The following is a 22734-nucleotide window of genomic DNA, read 5'->3' as shown; positions in this document are numbered from 1 at the left end:
AAACGAGCGTGCACCTTGCCCTTTTCAAAATTTTTATTTGCTTTGTTAGAAAAGTTTGCTCGAAATTTTCAGCTTTCCATTTGTGAATATGTAGTGACTCTCTGTTGTGAGCTTGTCCCTCAATAACAGTTACTATTAATGATTGACATCGACGAAATTGATATAAAGATAGCATATCTGTCTAATGTAAAAATAAGGAAGACGTACGGGACTTATCTTGACTTGATATATTTACCGCCCGATTTGTGTGTTGGCTTAACTTTATTTCTAGCAAGTACGAAACCCATATTTTACTATTATCAACATCAATATACCGATATGCTGCCGCCCTAAGAATACACTGGGCTACTAAACCGTTTCCGAATCGTAATAATGAACCATAATAACAAGAACTGCATGAGGAACGAATTTTGCATTTTCAAGTCACAATTTTATTTGCGGTTCTGAATATCATATAGTCTATACACGATTATATTATATAGCAGGTTTCGAATTCTGATTCATGCGAGACGCAAGTGATCCTCCTCGAGCACAAACCTGAAAAATTAGGGATTGATTAACAACAAAACATAAATTAAAAAGACCAATGCTATAATTAGCCTAGCTTCTTCTCCACTAGTATGAAATTAATCTCATTTTAGTCATACCGAGGTATCCGATACTCCTTTTGCTATCAGGTGACGGAAAGCAAAATTCTTGAATTCGTTTTGACGAAGTAGAAAAGGAAACTTCCTATACGCATACTCTTCAGTGACGGTAGATAAGATAAGGTATTTATACGGTGAGGTATGATCGGTATATATAGTGGTATAGTATTCGCAACCTCGAGTTATCATTATCTTAACACTAGCGGAGGAAGCACAGATGACTTGATGTATCACGACAATCTTACTTTATGTTCAGCACATTTGGCAGCTCTTCATACATAATGACCTTAAGAACACGCATCCAACTCCATTCCAATGCGAAACAAGTTCGGGACACGAAGAAAATGCGTCCGAGCACGTTGATCTCCGCAGCCTGACTGTTGTCAAAGAGAGATTACTTGGTAGCAGTATTTGATTATTTTCAATACCAAGTGCACTCAAACCTTGACATCAATCAATGCACTGAGTCATTGTCACAGACGTGGTCAGCAACAAAATACTTCTACATTTTCTGAGTACTGAAATAGGTTTTGCCTATACTTGCACTATACTTACTCAATTGAATACTCAAAAACTTGCCCTAGTTATGAGTTTATAATATTTCCTCGTCGACCTAACAGTATTCAGTTTTCAAGCAAAACTATAGACCTGGAAATACGGAATTTTGTACTTACTTGGAAATCATTACATCTACTCGTACTCGAGTAGAAGGTTACGACGGTAACTTCTACTTCTACTTGAGTACCAACGATGACGACTTTGACTACTTCTGGTCACAGCAATCGGAACAGCATTTATGCCAAACATGCATTCAACAGTCCCGGTTTCAGTGTATAAGATGTACATCGCGAGTATAGCCGGACTTCATACTAAGCCTTAAGCAAAACCCGTTGGAGCACGTTATAGATTACATTTCACGCGCGAACGATCAGTAGCCCCGTGCTTGTAATACGAATGTTTCAAAGTATATTGGGCGACGTACGTCGTGACAGCGGGCAATGCTAACAATAAAGCGTGATTAACTAAGTGGGCATGCAGATGCGATAGAATTTTTTCAGGGTAGAAGTACATTGTATTTTCGTCGAACTCATTTCTTAGGAACAGGATGGTAGAAGATTATTCAATGCTTTGTAACAATGAATGAAACGAATGAGACTGCAGACGGATATCAAAGAGATTCGCGGCAACAGTAAAACGATTGGACTTGATATGCGGCGATGTCATACCCAATATCATTAACAATCATACCGCAAAATTATTTTTTTGTAAAACGAATTGTTTCTTTTTAGCCAGTCATTGCATCGTTTCGATATATTCCTAATGTACTTACTGGTCTCTCTCGCCTCCGCCATAGACGATGCCAGAAGCAACATGGTCCCGATGACTGCGAATAACGCAAATCTATTTATGGGAAGCATCTTCAGTTTTTATATCCAAAATTGTAGTCTAATAAAACCGTATAGTCTATAACAGTAAATTATACGTAGTGTTAAAAAAAGTCATTGTACGTCGGGTTGCGTAATAAAAAATGAGTCTGGTCATACGAAAGAGATCGGTGCTTTATACCCGAGTGATACGAAAAAAGGGTAATGTGGTTCGCGTAATACGAAAAGGATTGTAACGCTATTGGATGGATGCGAGAAAAAAGGCAAGACTTGCGCAATGCGCGGGTGGGTGTGGTTGCATGCGAACATCTTTAGGTATAGATGCGTTCGCGAACTAACTACCTTTTCTAGTTTCTGAATGCTGTCACTATTCGCGTTTGCCTGGATGTGATTTAGCGATGCTTTGGGCGTTTTGACTTAGTGCGAAATTGTTCTCGGCTCGCTCTTCTTCTTGGCTTTTTCAAGACGCCGTAGAACGCCGTAAAATGTTGCATGATGAGATAGTCCTGGCCAGTGATACTCTTTGGTCCGTAACTCTGTGTAAGACAGAGACGGAAAGCTTGATCGTCAAAGGAGTCATATTGGTCCTAGATATACAATTGTAACTCCCACGAAGCCATTCAACATATTTCAATAAACCCTAACGCCACAAGTTCCGATTGGTGGCGTCAGCATATCACAACGTACAAAGAAGCAAAATAAGTACCTGAAGGGACCTGGCGATCACGAATCCACTTTCCACTACAGATCAAATAGTTAAAAATTCGATTATTGTTCTCCAGTAGCCCTGATTCTGCTATAGTAATTTTTGCTTTGACTAGAGAGATATATCGTACGTAATGATTTTCAATAATTGTCAATACAGGGGTTACTTGGTGGTTACATAACATAACATTGTTGGGTTATTATTTTTATCTGAACAAGTCACACACAATGTACAATGCGATAAGACACTATGCGATGTCATGAACAGATAGAAAGATGTCGAACGACACGCATCAGTAGCGCTCATTCACTCTAACATCCACCTCGGCCTAGAGTGCCCGATATTGTTCTTTTCGATGTTGATCTTCTTTGCAGCCGCGACCATTTCTACTACTTTTTTCCATTCCTTGTGAGTGCTTTCTTTCGTCGGGACTTTTACTGGGCTTTTTTTGTAGCCGTAAGAACGGCAGCGGCTGGGAAGATAAACCTCCGACGGGGATCGAACCCGGTCCGTCTGGTCAGTGGGCGCACATCGTAACCACTACACTATCTCCCCCGCTAAGAACCACGTTCAACTGATACAGATGATTTGTGCAGATGACTTGCAATCATTAGTTGCAGACAATTAGGAGCGATCAGTCGCTTAATTGTGAATGTCGTGGTGGCGTGTTCTGCGCAGTGGATTGGGGTCTAAATTGAAATTCCGTCGTTTTGAAATGCCTCTGTCTCCAATATTTATTAGCTAGTTTGCAGTTACATCAATTCGTCACACGCTTTTGCGCTTCGACCGAACAAAACTTTGTCTTCTTGTGACTCATCTCGATACTGCCAAATCATAGGGTGAATAGACACTTAGACAGCGCAATGCGCACTGATCCACCATCTTCTGCTGACTTTGTCTAATGATTTGTACGCGAATTGGAGTGATTAACATCTGCAGTTATATGATAGGCACGTATAGCACCCCGCCGGGCTGACTGGTAAATTGGAATTGCAAAGAATGCAAACCAAATAACATATTTCTCTTCTGGTTCATATCGTATAGTGTGGAACGGGAACTTATACCGGCATATATAAATATTATTTACAAGAGATTGGGGTTTCGCGACGGTTTGTAGATAAAGGTTAAGAACCTCTTCCCTGAAGTATTGTTTGCAAGAGCCAGAATCCCAACATCAGATGTCGTGCATGCACACGCGCGGTAAGTTCAGTTGTTATTTTTCGACGGCAAGAAATCAAGGATAAAATCAGAAAGATGTTTTTAACAAGGGCCATGTTTTAAATATGTTCTAAATTGATTATTGTTTCAAATGCAATCATAATTATAACTGAGATGAACATCAGTCATGAATCATTGAAGGACCATTTCGAATGCTTGCGGATTCGGTTGACTACCCTAATATAGCGTATGCTCTACGCCGTAGAGCATACGCTACAATTCGCCGCATGATTCACTAAAATTAGGTCAAAGTCTACTCGATGCTGACGGATTTCGCGAATGAGCTTATACGAAGATAACTTTAAGCTTCAAACTTATCTTCTTGATTTTCGCCTCTCATTTTTTCGGAAATATGCGAAAATAAACAATATTGTACGATTTCAATGACCTTAATTCAGGAGGTTGTACAGCAGAAGGAGGCAAGCGGATCAATGACCTTGAGGTAAAGTGTAATCCACAAATTTTAACGACTGCTTCACCTCAGAATTGAAAGTGCACAACTACAACACACACTCGTCCTCGAGGAACAACTATACCATATGATCAGGACGGGATACAAGAAAACGCATCATCACTCTATCAAGTACGACGGAGCTTTAGTGTGGAAAAGCATCTCGCCAGCTATCAGACAGTCGTCGAGCATGTCCGCCTTCAAATCTAAATAAATCTATTTTGGCTGAATCAATACTAGTCAGCCCCCAAGATCAATACCGGACTACAATCTGACTTATCGACCTCGCCTATACCGACATGGGCATCATTATTTTAGTCGCTTCCTTTTATGTTATCCTTTCTCAAATCCAGCGTGCATGTCTCTTATTTACATGCTGTAGATCAGAGGTCTGAAACTCAATTGTGCTCGCGGGCCAATTTCCTATTTTTTATGGCGCCGCGGGCCGCACCACCAATAATAGGGGAATTCAATGTATTTCAAAATCGGCCTTATTTCCGGGTTTCGAGCATAGATCTACTCCTGATAACTAGGCTGTATTGACATGTCATTACGGAAGTCAAATAGAATCAGCGTTTCATTTTACCTTCGAATGTTGGAACAGATCAATAACAACTTGAACATAATGGATCTGTACAATAACAATAGAAATGTGCATTGTGCAATCGCCGAAGAATCCGTTCGTTACAGCTGTGAAGCGTAGGCTACCACAAGTTAATATACTCGCCACATTAAATTGGCGACAATTACATATATAAAGATACCCAAGAGGACACGGGATGTAACCAACTGTATCAAAGGAGCAACATAATGACAATGTCGGTTGCCATACCTATATGCTTAGATATCTAAATATGGTACGCAACGCAAGCTACGGCCTTTTGATATTTTACTATTTCTCCTACCAGTTTGATAGTTTGTTCATAGTGTCCTATATGGTGTGGACACAAGCAAATCTCACGGGCCCAGTGGTGGCTTTTGGGGTGAGCGAGGTGGGCGGTCGCCCTGCCCCCCCCCCATATTTGGATGATGCGCTTTTTTCATGGATAATAACGAATAAACATGGAAATCCGTGTACCAAGCAAGAATAGGATTCCGTACAGATGTGTCAATCATCATCAAATCTCTGCATTTGAAAAGTCCCGTATCCCGATAATCATCACGTCTCTGCATGCGGTAGAATTACTTTATTTTGATGTAGTCTATCCGTGCACACATGCAATAATAGACATGGCCGAATCCAGCACCTGGCCGAACCTACTGTGGTGAAAGATAGATAAGAATAAGAGATGCGAAAGGGGGGTCCGGAGGGCGGAGACCCCCAGAAGTTACGGTTAGATGCTTATAGGGGCCCCAGCACCCCCCCCCCCCGAAAATATCAATTTTATTCTGTTCGCGGCCCTGGAACTCGCCAAAATAAGCCTCAAATGTTGCATTGTAAGTGAGTTTGGTATTGTGACGCAACCATGATCAATCGCCTGCGTAACAATGGCCAATACGTTTGCATCTTGCAGTGCTCCTCGCCTACTCCCAGACGTCATTGCAGCATCACAATGCCAAACTCACATACAATGCAACATTCGGGGCTTATTTTGAGGAGTTCCAGGACCACGAACAGAATAAATTTATATTTTCGCAATCAGTACCGCGGTAGCTGTCGATTGATACCCGTTTTATAAAATTCAGACTAATGCAGGACAAGCCGGACAAAAATTACCGTCAAATTGCCTTCGACCAAATGGACGTACACCAATTTCACCAAGCCGTGAGATTTGCTTGTGTCCACGCCATATAGGACACCATGGTTTGTTGCGTCCGTGGTTGTACCAAGTCAGGGCATTCCGAGTCACAAGAGTCCTTCTCTGATTGTAACGTTTGACGTGACGAGTACGAGTACGAGTAATTCTACAGAGGGTCGCGCTCAAGTCCAAATCACAATTTTCAGTCACGAATCATCAACGGGTCATTTTGTACCATATTAAACAAGTAATGTCACGTAATAGTTGATCTTCCACTGAGTGGTAACTGAGTGGAAACTGATGTATTAGTGAAGTTTGAGTATTTTCAGGCTTCTGTTTTAGAGCGAATTTTAAGTTCCTAAAAATTGGCAGTAAAATATTGTCGAATACTTGGAAATCCAAAATGCCGTCGCGGGCCGCACAAAATGGTCTCGGGGGCCGCATGCGGCCCGCGGGCCGCGTGTTTGAGACCTCTGCTGTAGATCAAGCTGGGTGTCTGATTAAAAGACTACTCCGAGTCGTTCGGCACCCTTCTATCTTATCATTATATTGTAATCTTGTGGTGCATTGATTTGATAAAAATTATAGTGAAATGATGATGATCATGATGAACTCGACAACAGCATATGACATATAAAAAGCGTTGTGGTGACGCGATGCTTCCGTCGGGAAGAATTATTATATGAACTTATTATGCATATATTAGATGTAAAGTGTCTTTTGCCGACTGAAAACTTTTCAGCTTGCGCAGTAATTTGAGTCGATTTCATGAGAAAAATCATGTAGTGCGATATGGATGCTCGGCTGAGGCCGAGAGAGCACAAATTCCGGAATATCTACAAGTAGGGCAGCATTTAAAACGAAATTTAATCTGACACAAACATTTTTAAAACAAGGACCTTGTTTGAAACATGTCGTTATTTTCTTTTTGACATATTTAATTGTGACGTCACATTGGAGTGGCACTGGCCATTGAAAATGCCGAGTAAATATGGCTTCTATATCTACGTGCAAAAACTGTTGAACCGACGACAATTTCGAGGGTTCCAGCCACCCCACTTGGTATACGTCGATTATTTTGGGTGCAAATCGTCTGTAGGCTCCTACTGCATAGTTTTACGGACGTATTTACACAATTATGACATAATTAGACAACGTTAGAGAAACACAATTTTTTCTCAAAAAGGCATTTGTTTAAAACACAGTTTATTTTAAATGCAACCCTACCTACTATCGAAACTAGCGAATAAACAATGCAATCTCACTAAGCCACACAGAGATCAGGACCAAGACCTATAACTAAGACATCTATTGACTATTCAGAACCTATCATTTGCTATGGAGTATAACCCATATTCAAAAATGATTTGCAGGTTCTTATATCATTTTCATGTTTTAGATATCATATCTACCCAGTGTTGGGATCAAGTCACTACCTTCGAGTCACGAGTCATCTTGAGTCATTGCACATTTTGACTCGAGTCAAGTCGATTCAATCGATTTTCGAAGGTGTCTCGAGTCAAGTCAAGTCACTCGTTCTTTGGAGGTGACTCGAGTCAAGTCAAGTCAAGTTACGAGTCAAGTCAAATTTAATTTTCGAAGTATGAGTGATGATGCATAGTCCATGCATTTTGCTAGCTGGGTGAAAGACAGAATTATTGGTCATTTATATCGAATCAAATCACGAATATAAAGTTAAACATACATGCAAAAAGACGCTGCATCACTCACGCACACGTAGAACTGCTAATAAAATACGTGAGTAGTATAGTGTACACTGTTGCACAGCTACATGCTACAGTCAATTATTAACAGCCAAAATATAGAACCGAATACGAAGCCTCGAGAAGTTGAAACAAATTGATACAATAGCCTACATTACCCATCTACAGACCTGTGAGAATATAAACGCACAAACTATAATTGGTCGATTTAAATCATACAAGACGGGTGGTAAAGGTGAGCACTGCGCAATTTAAGCATTTAGCCGTCTAAGAAACAGAGACACATTGTTATTACTAGACAACGTAAACTGTGATCATTTCGTTTGCGGTCAATTTTTTTGTGATGTAACAAGGGAGGATCAGCATAACGTACAATCAGTGAAAGATTGGTTGCTCTCAGTATAATGACACAGGCGCATCTCGAACAATCCGAACATATACAAGATACAGTGATTTAATCGACACCGTTTATTTGCTGACTTGAAATTGACTCGTAATATTTGCTCCGAGCCACGAGTCAATGCACATTTCTAAAGCTCCGAGTCAAATCAAGTCAAGTCAAGTCATTTTTCCAAAGTGACTAGAGTCAAGTCAAGTCATACGAAAAAGTTGACTCGAGACATCCTAACACTGTATTTACCACATATTCCTACTTCGACATTGCTTATAACCTGATATTCGATCACGTATGGTAGCGATATCATTTAGAAATATTGAAGCAACTTCACATCATGAGTGACGCATAACCTAAATTGTTCCAGTGGTAGCGAAGAGATTTGGTGTTCCAATTAGACTCGCGCTCGCTGTCGCAAGATCTACTTACCAGCTTCCTGATATCAGCTTTCAAACTCTTGAATATCTACTAGAACGCCGACGCTTTGTGATAAGGTCGACTACATCATAACGGCTAATTTTTCTCCGCAGATGGCAACTCTTGAACAGCAACGCCGTGAAACCACGACGTCTTTCTATATGAGATTGTATTAACATCACATCGGTGCTTCAACACTAAATGAGTCGTTACACTTCGTTCATTTTTTTTATTCCATAAAGCCACATCGTACTTGTACCTACGTACATCTTAATCGCGATATTATATCCTTAGAAAGTATCGAATGTCAAAATTCCGTGTGTTACACCAGCGCAATGCATTTTCCATTACGCTGCCTGACTATTATCACAATGCGCTTCGATCACGAAACCACGCTATAGCAACACCACCATACTCAAACTCACGCATACGCACTCTGCTGTATCATTCCCAATATACTTTTTATCTTTCGCGTATGCATTTAATCACTGTGACGAGATGACGTAGTGGTATAATCCATAGTTACAACACCAATGGGTTGCAGGTTCGAGTAGAGTTGCAGTGGAAAAGACACCACAAACAGACAAACATTCAATCACTAAATCTCTGATTCTCTTTTCACAAAGCGGCGTGCTTTCGGTTATGGTGCGACTTATGGGAACGGTTTCAAATTGGAAATGTGGTGAGCAATTTGACAAATATGCCCACAATTGTGCTACAGAGATCAGGAATAATTGATCACGATCACGATACAACATTTAAAAAAACAGCACTGGCTCAGTGTCGTGCGGTGAGGTTCGTAGTTGGTGAAGCACTGACCACCACCCCTGTCACCCTCCCACACACGTAAAGTAGGCTACCTGATATAGATGCACAAAGATGTTGATGACGACAGCAGCAAGAGAAAGCGGGTCGGTGCTGAGAACATTTCTCTGCGCCCTGCATCAGAAAAACTTGATACATCAAATTCAAATGATTAGACATCTGCCATATTGCGAAAAATCACGACGAGGTTCATGATTGCGGGATGAAGATTCGCATAACATAAGATTTGCAAATATCTAAACCTAAAAGGTTAGCTGATTATGCTGATTTAAATGGGTTTTCCTCCCTTTCAATTTGCTCGCAAACTTCGATCACGGCTTGTTGTTCAGCAATTTCACTCTCCAGAGACAATTACTGTAACTCTGCTTCATCTTCAAGTATCTTTCTTTTCATTGCAGCTTCTCGCTTCGCCAATTCCAGACTTGCTTTCAAAGCGGCTGTTTCCGTTATGCTTTTGTGAAGTTGTTCTTTGTTGCAGGCGAGACTGCACTTTGCATTTTGACAGCGATCTCGAGCCAGCTCTGGATTTCGCTCGGCTACCGACGGATCCATTTTCATATTGAAGCTGCATGAAATCCATAACGTTTTGCTGGACTTTTTCAATTTTTATTTCAACCAACCTCAGACTGTTGGTGAAATCCTTTGTTTCCGTATTCTCGGCCTACTTCGAAATAATTTATCTGGAAGTTTTCCGCAATTCGTCTCGGTAGTAAGAAACACCTTTCATTGCTTCTCGTAATTCTTCTTTATTTTTGGATTGCGTCATAATATCCTCAACTAATTCAATCCGTCTTTTAACATCTCTTTCTGTTTCACGAAGCTGATGACCATATTCAATCAATCTCTGATCAAATCCGTGGAAAGTGCTGTCACTGTTGGTTGAATCATCAGAGCCCGCTGGCTCGCTTTTCACGGGGTTCTGGTCCACAATTTCGTTCTTGACACTTCCACGGTCATCTTCAACATTCTCTTAACTTGGTCCAACAGTCAACACTTTCTGACATTGCCACAGTTTCATTTCGCTCAGTTGGGCAGTCAGCTCTCTCTGACGCTGCCGCAGTTTCACCCGAAATGTTCAAGATTTTCAACTTTTCTCACTTTCAAGTTCTTGACTGGTAAAGTTTCTGACTGTAGCGGTCGATGCAAGAATTTATTGCAAGACACGCTGGTATAGTGCTTGATTGGAGTCGACGCTACAGTTCCTGTTGTACGCACTGGCCGACTTACTAATGACCGCTCTGAGTTCTCTTGCAATCCTGATCGCACACGCAGATCAAAGGAGCTTTCTTTAATAATACAAAACAGCCAAACTGTAGTAAGTAGTGGTCAGAAACTTGCAGATATACCAGGATCAAATCATACTGCAATATATTAACAAATATATAAATAACCAAGTTAAATGAATTCAATTGTCTATATACGATCCGGCGACTGAAGCGCGGTCACGTACACTATACTTGGCAATCTCTCAAAGTATGTGCTTCGCAGACTACTTCGTCACTAAGATTATGGTCGGGGGCGAATGAGGTTGCGTGCAGGGATGCGTGAGAAGATTATTGGTACCCTGCTGGGACAACTGGGACACGATAAGCTGTGCAATACCTTTTAATGCCGTACGATACAAACCTGGATTAAAGAGAATTCAAAATGTATCACGTTATTTATGACGGAAAATAAATAGAATATGTTTTGTTGTTGTTATTTAACCGTAATTTTCTCATTATCTAATATCAGCACACCCACTGAGCAGCATTTATTAACAATGCAATTCACTGCTTTCAATTAAGAAACAAAATTAATACGCTGGAGAATATAGTTAAAATTTTGACTCGGCCCGTTAACGAATTTATCTGTTACTCATTTGCTCACCCAGGTATACACCGTATCATTGTCAACGCCGAGTCGGCTGCGCATAAGAACGCCTCAAAGCATATTTGACTAACTCTCTGGTCTGCCGGAGCAAGAATAATCTGAAGTCGGCCTATATGGGCTGACTTCGTTATGTATACGGTACATTAACATTCGTGAGGAATACGGTACGTCCGTTGTTTTATCAAATCTGATTTGTTCCACGGCTAGGATTCGAGAAAGCTCATTCTCGAGGTGAGTTGAAATCGCACTGACGATTTGGATTGTAAAGAGCCCGTATTTGACGAAAATACACAGAGTCAAGTTTGTTCTTCAATTACGCTTCAGAAATATCGAGCGATCTTGCAATTTGTAGAATTTAACCTGGTTGCGACACTTTGGCTTGATATACTTGAGATTGAGAATGCGGATTACTCACTGCAACTCCTAAATTAACCCATTCCGGCTTTCCCAAACCGTAACCACAATGTTAACACTAATCTAGTCCTTACCCGATCCTAACCTAAGCCCAGCCTGATTTCAAAGACTACTCCAAGGAGTTTCGTCACATTCCTATCTCGTCTTTGTATCGCAGTCTTGTGGTGTTTTGAAATGATGAAATTATTATGAAACTGATGCTGATACTGGTAACTCTAATCTCAATCCACATGTGAAAGGTCTGTCTGACACTGAAAGTTGTATATTGTATTGACATTCTTTGCATATAGCAAAATAATTCTTTAGTCTTTCTTGTAGTACAAATTGGTGTTGATTTTGTAGAAGGCAGTGAATGTCTGCATTCCTGGCGCGTCTGCCTGCTGGTTTACTGTGTCCGCTAGAGCGATTCCGTCGTCGTCAGACATGCCCTTGAGCTCCGTGCGAACAGTGTACCGTACGAGAGGATTGCGAGCTTTAACCATCTATGTAGAATAAAAACTATAGTGACCAATACCAATCAAATGATTCGCAAACCTCTCACGCATTTTATCACCCAATCCCACTGCGCCCTCCCCTATTTCACCTTGACAACGCCTATGCACTAGAATCATTACATTTTATCATACTACAATATAGCCATTTCCATAAATGTAGGGATGATTCATTCCTTCACGGTAGATATCAGTGAAACACACATGCTACTATAATAATGATAAAAATAATAATGAAAAGAGGTTATATTTTTTATCCGCCCAAGACAAAATGATGCACAATGCGACACACAAGACGCGTGTTATTAGACAAATATTAGCTGTATATGCCGCTCAAATATATATGCGTAGAAGCGTCATACCCGGTATAACAGAGAATCCTGTAGATTAGGATCGCCCTTCCTATTCTGCTGGATATAGTCTGCTTTCGTCCAAACCCGCCAGTTAGCCTCCAAAGTGTCTTTCGATACGGAATCATCAGCTGTGGCATTTACGCGAGTTACATGAATGCTGTATGGCTATTCGTGACTGATGGGTTTGCAAAAGTAATTACGGAAGCAGCAGTCAGCAAGGCGAATACTTTTTCTTTTTGGGACTACGTATATAAGGTTACTCAAACACTTTTCATATCTTCATGTTCTATTTCGATTTGAACTAGTTCTGGCATGTTGCGGAATCGCTATACTCGTATAGGAGGCTACTTTACTAGAGATTTGCAACGGTATACTTAAACTTCTACTAGGACACCAAGGACGGCTACTTTCACCACTTCTGGTAACGAGTAACATAGTGTCCTATAATTTCGTAACTATGGAAGGGTGGTTGAGTGCCACTATTACTCCTTGGACAACTAAATAAGGATATCGTTGTTTAATTAGGATAGAGAAATGCCAGTAATGTAAACTGTGAAATGTTTCTATAATTCTGTGATTTTGATTCTAATCTTATTTCTGGTTTCCCCGAAAACGCTACGCAGGAAAAGGAAAGGACACATTATATTTTTGTCGGTGATGTTTCGTTGCAGCATATACACCGACTCATAAGGAGATCTGCGTAGCGAGAAACGAGTCACGCACGCTTATAGTGTACAGACGTTTTCCAACCGCGTGCTCAGCGCTGTTGTCGTTTGTGGTATTCATGGCGTTTGTCGACTACTGTGGTCATTTGCACCAGGCCGATATATTCCTCATTTCGATTCCGTAACTGCCGACTTGTAGCACGGCCCACTTCTACGTTTTTCAAGTCACCGCTTACGCGGACGAGATGGCGAGTAAGAGCCTCGAACCCACCATCCATTGGTATTGCAGCTATGGATTATATAACCTACCGCTACGCTATCTCGCCGCTGTGTGCTGAGGGTAGAGAATCAACCCTGATTTGGCGCATGAGGAACTTGATTTTTGTCGTATTTCGTTATAATTCGGAATTTGCTTCAATTTCTAAGTTTTTGCGAATTCGCCATTTCTGATTTTAATCTAATTTCAGAAGGTGACAATTTTCTTGTTGTCTAATTTTGGGTGTATACGTTACGTACCCAGAACAGCTGTCAGTAAGAATCTGGTGGTGTCAGGCCGTGTTTTGTCATCTCCAGTGAGTTGGTCGCCGCGGTATGAAGCGATTTCCTCGTATTGGCCTGAAACATGCCGAACCTTTATATATGCACCGGTTTATTGTATTCATTCCGGTGTAGTTTTCGTGCAGAAATTAAAGTAATGCACTGTTAGAAAAATCCGTAAATTTACACCTCTTTGGCAGTAGTATGACTATAACCAGGGTTGCCATACCGTCCTTATTCCTAAGATTTGTCCTTATTTTGAAGGGCCAGGTCTTAGAAAACTCAACTGTCCTCATTTCTAAGAAATGTCCTTGTTTTCGACTTGCGTCCTTATTTGGTATTATTTTCAACAACTACAGAACTTCGATCGTTTTCCTTTGGTATCTGTGTTGCAAAATATTCTAAAATTATGCTTTTACGTCGAGATTTTATGACATCTTAAATGAAAGGAAATCCCGTGGCGTACACACCACAGGATTTGACTTCTAAGTGGTGAGATAGCTATACTTTTAGAACAAGTTCCATATCTTTTATAAGCGAAAATTTTTCGAATTGCGTTAGGCAATCCCCGCACCCCGGTAGCTAAATGCATAGATTATAGAATTGCACCTATAGTTATATTTAGGGTTACCATATTTTGAGATGGTGAAAAGGGTATACACTTCATTACAAGTTGTAATTGTAGACAAATTCTGAAAATTTCACTTTATAGTGTCTTCGTGAGTGACTAAAAACACTCAGAGCAATAAAAGACGTGAGATTGTGAAAATGAGAACATCTGGGCGTCCCCCGAGGACATTGTAGTTCTCTTAAAAAAAAATAGGACAAATCCCAGCGTTTGTCGCGAAGACGCGTCTTGCTGGCGATACGCATACGCGACCTTACGATGAAACTTGCTTTTTTAAATGACTTACGTTTCAGAAGTATTTTTGTCATGTCTTGGAAATCTCAGTTTTTGGTTGTTATTGAGTAGAAATCTAGGGCGTTATATCTACTTCTGAGTGAGGAGGTTGTCTATGCTTTAACCAGATCTAAGCTGTACTATAGGTTAGTAATCTATAGATGCACTATGTAGAATATGTACATTTCAGGCGATAACAGTTAATAGTGAAGGATACAGTTTGAATTTTTATAAGAACCTGGGTATGCAGTCAACTTATGGGACGCCGCATTCTTCATCAATTCGCCCCATTGGGGGTCTGGTTTCCCAAAACAACAGACATCGTTGGAATCGAAAACGGCGAAGTTCACCCAGTTGAATCTGCATTACGAGAGTATATCCAACGTCATTATAGTGAATGCAGAAATGCATTTCGTTTATACGAATATGGTATCATCGACTTCCGATTATACCTGCTGCTACTGCCAAGACCTTGGTGAAGATGGGTGGATATAAAGTGGTCTTTGGGCTGGATATATCGCGCTGCAATCGACCAAAAATCGACGAACGCTTGTTCATCCATAGATACTCGCTCGAAATAGTTGAACAAATACACTCGACTGCCGAGCGGAGCCACTACGTCCGAAGGTTTCTGTTAAATACAAACAGTTTATCCAACAAACTATACAGCGATCAATAAATATTTCGGTAATACGTGCAGACATAGGTATATACAGAGATAATAGGCAGCAGTTACGTAAGGAATTGAACACATGATCATTATGTCCAATTGAATATTCTATTCATATTGAAATAAACCCAAATATTGTCAGCTGATACTCGTCAGGGGTAGGCTAACGTGGCATTTATTAATTACGGCGTACAACACATGTCATATCTGGAATATAAGTCTTTTCTGGAAACTCGCTGGTTCTAAATTACTAAGAACGAGCACAGCACAATCGTAATATAGTAATCCAAACAAGATAGCAAAGTTTATCTTTGTCCAATATCTATCGCCATACAAACTGATATAAACAGGTAATAAAGTAGCCGATCAGAATTAGTCGAAATACCTGTGCCATTTCGTATTATTGATTGAAGTCGCCCACCAAAGTCTGCTTGCTGCTTCGTAATGCCGCTTTCTCGAAAGCTTACGTGAAACGCCGATCGATAGCGCCTACGGTAAATTGACAAAAGGCGAAACGCAAAACCGGCGATTTCTCGGTTGATTAAGCAGCTCCAAACCGCGGTACTCGAAATTTTGATTTGAAACTTCAATTTTATCATCAAGGCAAAATGTAATTTATATCTATCGAGCTCATCATTTCTAGTAATTAGTCGAATCACGGATGAAACGCGAAAGCTATTCAAACGTCGTTCGCTTGCCATTGGCTGTAAGTAAAGCGTGCAATGAGCTTCGACAATAAAATAGCGGCATTCCTGCTGAATCAGACTTGACAGACTACTGGATGTTCAACATGCGCAACTCAAACTATAAATAAAGAACTATCTATCTTTTCAAAACTCGCAACAAGAACTAGAACTAACGACCTAAATCCGCAACTAACTATAACTATAACTAACTAACCAAAACAGAATTACCATGATGTAATTCCGAAGCAACATACGAATCACTGAATTGCAAATTAGAAAAATTAGATGTATTGAATTGGCATTTCAAGAGGACGGGATTTCGAGTTTGGAATGGGAGAGGCTTCGATCCCCAAAACCGATACTTTAGTAGGTTACTCGTCACTGTTAGTATAGTGATGAGCCCGGGAAGATAGCGTGGTGGTAACCTACCGCCCAGGCGGCTCGGGTCGATTCCGCGTCGGAGGTTATTCTGGACTCCTCTTCCCCCGCGCCGCTGTCTTTACGGCGACAAAAAAGCCCTGAAAAAGACCCGATGAAAGAGCGCACCCACAAAGAATGGAGAGAGCATTAGAAAGAGCCGAGGAATAGAGACTGACATCGATAAAGGAACACGTGACATCGGGCACTAGGCCGAGGTGGATGCCACTGCCAGTTTAAGAGTCCGCAACTGCAACCGCAACTGGTCGTTCGGCATCCTCTTATCTGTTCATTACATCGCATTTGTGTCTTATCGCATTGTACATTGTGTGGGTCTTGTTCAGATGAAAATATAATCTGATTATTGTTTATTATATCAACGGCTGCAAGGACCTCGGCACACAACAGAACACCTGTATGGTATTACCATTCACCAGTATCTGGTCCGCGCAAGCGGTGTCTTAAAAAGCCTAGAAGTGGGCCGTACCACAAGCCCGCAGATACGGAATCAAAATACAGACGTACGTCCTGGTGTAAATGACCATATAGTAGTTGACAAACACCATGAATAGTGCAAACAAACAAACAAACAAACAAACAAACCAGTATCACTATTCACACCAAACGACGACAAAGTGTTTTCTAGTAGTTTGGCAACTGACAACATAGAACTGCTCTCTTTTCAAAATATCTAGTACAGGGCTGGCCAACCTTTTCAGCCAAAGGGCCACATTTGATCGACGAACTATTGCGCAGGCCACTAGCCGCGCAAGGCGCGAAAATTTTTCGAAGTTCATTGTTCAATAATATTGTCACATGACTATATTGCGGGCCTGCTGTATATCGCTGGGCTCAGTTTGCAAGGAATGGGCTATTCGGCGCCTGGACATATCGATATCGAAAGCTTCGACCAACATGCGTCAATCATTTTATGCCTATAGGTTTCATAGTCGACGGTATTTCTGCGAACGCAAACGCAGGGTCGCATATGTTGAACGACACTTTGTCTCGTAATCGCGAATATAGTTAGACTCAATCTAATTCATTAGGAGTTCTTTCATTTTCACAAAAGAGCAACAATATTAAAAGCAAGAAATCCAGTGACAACATGATGTGCGAAGCGTGTAGAAAATTTTTACTCTTGAAAAATCGATCGCAAATAATTCTGCTTTATTGTAGTGTACGAAGATCTACCAATATGTGACTGGCTCATGGATCTGCTAATGCTTCGGAACTGATATTTTAGTCTTCACATCTCAAGTATTGCGGCCAGACTAATCAGATTTTTGATTGGCCTTGCAAGTTCACAATCTGTGCAATCCATTTATGAGAATAATAGAATTTCGGAAATTATCTCGCGGGCCACGGGTTGGCCGGCCCTGATCTAGTAGAACTAGAACTAGTACTGCTCAGTGCTCATTGATAGTTTGTATACAAGTCGTATACAGTTGTATACAGTTCGGCTGTTCGCGCGTGTTATAATTAGGGCGATTTTTTTTACATATCAAAATTAGTTCAAATTGTAGCGTTAGGTCAAAAAATGTCACAATTGTTTACAAAGTTAAAACTTTTTTGCAACCTGCATTTCGTTTGCATCGTAGATTTTGTGCGATCGGTGAACTTATCATTTGACATTTTACAACTTGTAGCCTACTTTATAGGCCTACCCTACCGTTGTAGAAGGCCCATTGTCTGCTCATTGTGAAACATAAACATTCAAATGAAACAAATAGGTTGACATGGTGTTATGCTCAACGTACCGCAATATCCCTGTCAAGATATCTGCTTATTTACAGCGGCGTTTATTATCAAAAGCACAAGCTCAGCTTTATTCAACGAATCCACAATAACAATAATAAGCATCCGCCTCCAGCATGTGCCATCGCTGTAGCGAGTAGTCTCTCAGTATGGCTCATATCACTACATCCTCCTCTTTCAGTTTTCGTCATCGTCGATGTAGCGTTTCGGTTTGCGTACAGCTCGGCCGGATCTGGTAGTCTGTATGCTTGTGTTCAAGGCGCTTGAGGATGGTGTGCTGTCTTCTTGTTCTATCGGTATGGATGTGCTTGACGTGTCCACAACGTTTGTCAAGGTTTGCTCCGTGGCACATGTTTCCACATTTCTCAAGTAGGCCCGATTTCTGACAAGCTGTCGTCCTGTTGCCATTTGTACCGTGTATCTTCGGTCACTTTCACGCGATAATATGGTCGCGGGCTTCCAAACTTTATCTTGTTTGTCCAGCACCCGTACATTTTGTCCATGGTGCAGTAGTGGAAGTTCTTTAGTGTGCTGATCGGCGTATTTCTTCTGGTTTTCCACTATCCGGTCAACCTTGTCTCTGTATACCTGAGGTGTTGAGATGATATCATGAGTAGGCAGCTTCGTTGTGATGCGGCGGCCAAATAGCAGTTCAGCAGGGCTGGGCAGCACATTGTCGAGAGGTGTTGCCCGGACATTGAGTAACGCTGCCTGGATATCTCCTCCAGTCTTGATACATTTCTTGATGATAGGTTTGAGATATCCTATCTGTCTTTCGATGAAGCCATTGGATCTGCTGTGTCGGGGTGAGCTGGTTGTGTGCGTGATGCCCCATTCATCACAGAATTTGTCGTATTGGCTGAGGTAACAAGGTCCACCGTCACTGACTATTTCTTTGACGCTTCCAAATAAGCTCAGGATCCTTTTCGTTTTGTTGACGACGGATTTCGATGTGATCGATCGTAATTCTTGCACGATGGGGTATCTGGAAAAGTAGTCTGAAATGATCAGAAAGTTCCTACCTTTGATCTCGAAAATGTCAGTTCCGAGTTTCACCCAAGGTCTTGGTGGGCGTTCATGCATCTTCATCGGTTGTTTTGTTTGTTCTGGTAGGAGCTCCTGGCATGATTCGCATGACTTGCAGAGTGTTGAAATGTCGTTGTTGATTCCAGGCCAATATACATATTCCCTGGCAAGTCTTCTTGTCTTCTCGATGCCCTGGTGACTCTCATGCAGTTGTTGTAATATATCTGATCGCAGACATGTTGGAACGACTGTCTGATTTCCTTTGAATATTATGCCGTTTTCAAGGGCTAGCTCATCCCTGTAGTTCCAGTACTCTCGTATGTCCGAAGGTACCTCTTGAATCGTGTCGGGCCAACCAATGTGTATGGTTTCGGCAACGGTTTTCAAGATCGGATCTGTGGCAGTTTGCTGTTGTATCTGCGATTGCTTCACACTTGAAAAACACAAGAAGTCAATGGGCATATCACTTATGCAGTTGATAGGTACTGTGTTTGCACTGTGGTCGAGAGTTGCAGTCTCGTCTTTTTGGTTTGGTAGACGCGAGAGTGCATCAGCGAGCACCATGCCGGGTCCAGGTCTATAGGATACCACAAAGTCGTAGCCTAGTGTTTGCGATATTATTCTCTGTAAGCGAGGGGGTGCACAGTATATCGGTTTTTTGAATATCATTTCAAGCGGTTTGTGGTCGGTAATGACCTTGAAGTGGCGGCCAAACAGATAATGGTGAAATCTTTTTATGCCATACAGAATTGCTAGGCACTCTCGCTCAATATTACTGTAATTTGACTCACTTGGCGTCAGAGCTTTGCTTGCGAAAGCGACCACTCGCTCACCTTGAACCAGCGAGCTTCCCAATCCTTTTAGCGATGCATCCACTTCCAGAGTGACCGGTGAAGTAGGATCGTAGTATTGCAGGATGTGGCTGTCAGTGATTGCTTTCTTGATCTGCTCAAAGGCGTGCTGGTGATCTTCATTCCAGAGAAATGTTATATCCTTTTTGCAGAGGTCTCTCAATGACGCACTTGTTTTCGAAAAGTTTGGAATGTGACAGGCTAGGAATTGTGCCATGCCTAAGAATGTTTGTAGGTCCTGCTTGTTTCGTGGTGTCGGCATGCCGGTTATGTCACTGACTTTTGTCGGGTCAGGTTTTACACCATGATCAGTCAGGAGTCTTCCGAAGAACGAGATGCAGTTGGTCTTGATGCAACATTTCTTGGAATTGAGCATGAGACCCTCTTTTTTCGCAGTGTACAAGAAGTGTCTCAGTCGCCTGTCATGTTCGTCATTGTCTTTTCCGTGTATCACAATATCATCAGATATGCCAACACAACCTTCGCATTGGGCAATGATAGCATCCATTTTGGCTTGGAATATATCCTGTGATACATTGAGCCCGAATGGTAGGCGCAAGAAACAGTATTTGTCGCCAAGGGGGCTTCGAAATGTCGTCAGTTCTTGTGATGCTGGTGATAACTTCACACTCCAGTATCCAGATTTAGCATCAAGCTTAGAAAATACTTTTGACTTGCTGAATTCTGGTAGGAGTTCTTCGACTGTAGGGATCTTGTGTGGATTTCTCTTCAGCGCTTCGTTAAGGCGTCTTGGATCAAGGCAGACTCGCAGTGTCTTATCTGCCTTCATTGCCACAGTGAGCGAAGAGCACCAGTCAGTATGTTTGGTGACTTTCCGTATAATCCCCAGGGTCTCCATCTTATCGAGTTCTTGCTTGATTTGATCCCTAATATGGATTGGGCATTTCCGCGGAGCATCTTGGAACGGTTCTGCGTTCGTGTGTATGTGCAGAGTTTCTTCACCCTTAAAGTTGCCAATGCCATCAAAGCAGTCTGGAAAACATTTTTTCAGGTCCTCAATGGTATCCACTCTAGGCGGCGTCTGCTCTGTATGAGGAGCTTTGTCCATGACACTGCATGTGTCCAGATTCAGTGTTACAAGATTGAGTGCCTCGCAGGTGGGCAGGCCCAGGATGCCGGGACCGTCAGTGTCGACCACATAGAATTTATCCTTACGATACTTCTTGCCATGTGGCCGTTTGATGCGGAGAGTTATCGATCCAAAGCACTCAATACGCGAACCGGAGTAGTTCTTTAGCAAAACATTGGGTTCTGGTTGTAACGGGGTCGGTTTGAATTTCCCGAATATTTCCTTGAAAAGTCGTCTTGGAAGAGTGTTTGCTCCAGCTCCAGTGTCGACCTTGATCTTCCAGCTCCCAGTCAACTTTGGGTTCATATGCTTGAATTTAATCCTGGTGTATGCTTCCTTACCCTGTTTGTTCTTGCAGTCGTTTACAGCTCCAATGGTGATCGATGAAATTGTGTTCGTTTGGTCATCATCACTATCGGGGTTTTGACAGTCGGTACTGCTGCTATCTGTGTCATACACTTTTACTTCTGATTGTCGAGTATGTCGACTCTTTTGATGTTTCTTTGACTTTCTCGGAGCCTTACGTTGGTGGCTCTCGTGTTGCTTGTTTCTCGCATTGCCGTCGTTATCACGCTTCTTCGTTGCGCAGAAATCCTCCCAGTGGCCATAGTTTTCGCAATAGTTACAGCGAGATCTAAATGCTGGGCATTTCCAACCGTGTGATAGTCCGCATTTGTTGCAGGCCTTGTCTCTATCTCCTTTGCGTATTACGTCAATACTTGAAGTCGCTCCTTCGGGAGCATCATGGCTACTGTTGTATGTGTGTAGCGCTTCCAATTCCAAACCCAACTGCAGGGCTTCCTTAGTCGTGAAGCCTTTCTGTTTCTTCAAGATCTTCACTCTTAGTTTCTCGATTGGGGTGGATGCAACGATTCTTTCCACCAATCTCTCTTCTACTTCATTGTCTTCAAAATCACATTTCTTAGCTTTTTTCCTGATTCTGTGGACAAAGTCGGTCAGTGACTCATCCTTCAACTGACATAGCTTCGCAAATTCTAATCTGTGAACTCTGTAGCTCACTCTGTCACTTGTATCGATCTCCAGTTTGAGTAGTTCCCATATTCGTTCGGGCACTTTCCTGTCATCGGCGGACAGTCCCGATTGTCGTACTCTTCTGGCGCCTTCATCGCCTAATCCCATCATTATGGTCGCGGCTTTCTTGGCGTTATTTGTAGTGGCATTCAGCTCGAAGTATACATTTATCATATCCTGGAACGTTTCCAGAGCCTCGGAGAGGGGGTCATATCCCCAGTCCATCTTCGGAATCGGATTCGCCATTGTCTCTTACCGGAACTCGCTTCTCTGTCTACCCGCAGGCACACTGGAGTCTCTCGGAATCAATCTTCACGCTGACTTGTCTTTAAACGTTTACCGCTGCCACCATGTCAAGATATCTGCTTATTTACAGCGGCGTTTATTATCAAAAGCACAAGCTCAGCTTTATTCAACGAATCCACAATAACAATAATAAGCATCCGCCTCCAGCATGTGCCATCG

The 22734-nt window shown here is 41.8% G+C and overlaps 1 protein-coding gene and 1 long non-coding RNA gene across 2 annotated transcripts; both read right to left on the bottom strand.

Annotated features, from left to right (window-relative positions):
• Positions 1–408: 408 nt before the first annotated feature.
• LOC145435166 (uncharacterized) lies at positions 409–2138 on the bottom strand. Its single transcript, XR_013913727.1, has 3 exons — positions 1978–2138; positions 893–1024; positions 409–537 (listed from the first exon to the last, which is right to left on the bottom strand). It is a non-coding gene; the product is annotated as an uncharacterized LOC145435166 (long non-coding RNA).
• Positions 2139–12038: 9900 nt separating this feature from the next.
• Positions 12039–16110, bottom strand: LOC145435158 (uncharacterized). The gene is made up of 6 exons (XM_080312461.1): positions 15795–16110; positions 15192–15370; positions 14978–15099; positions 13818–13916; positions 12646–12764; positions 12039–12274 (listed from the first exon to the last, which is right to left on the bottom strand). The coding sequence occupies exons 1-6, from the start codon at positions 15801–15803 to the stop codon at positions 12095–12097; spliced, it is 708 nt and encodes a 235-aa protein (XP_080168587.1). The 5' UTR covers positions 15804–16110; the 3' UTR covers positions 12039–12094.
• Between the last annotated feature and the right edge of the window lie 6624 nt (positions 16111–22734).

Source organism: Botryllus schlosseri, chromosome 3, assembly GCF_051294905.1.
Source record: "Botryllus schlosseri isolate E-star chromosome 3, Bs_hap1, whole genome shotgun sequence".
In the NCBI taxonomy this organism is placed as follows: domain Eukaryota; kingdom Metazoa; phylum Chordata; class Ascidiacea; order Stolidobranchia; family Styelidae; genus Botryllus; species Botryllus schlosseri.
The sequence above is the reverse complement of the archived record's forward strand: the minus strand, read 5'-3'. Positions and strand labels throughout refer to the sequence as shown.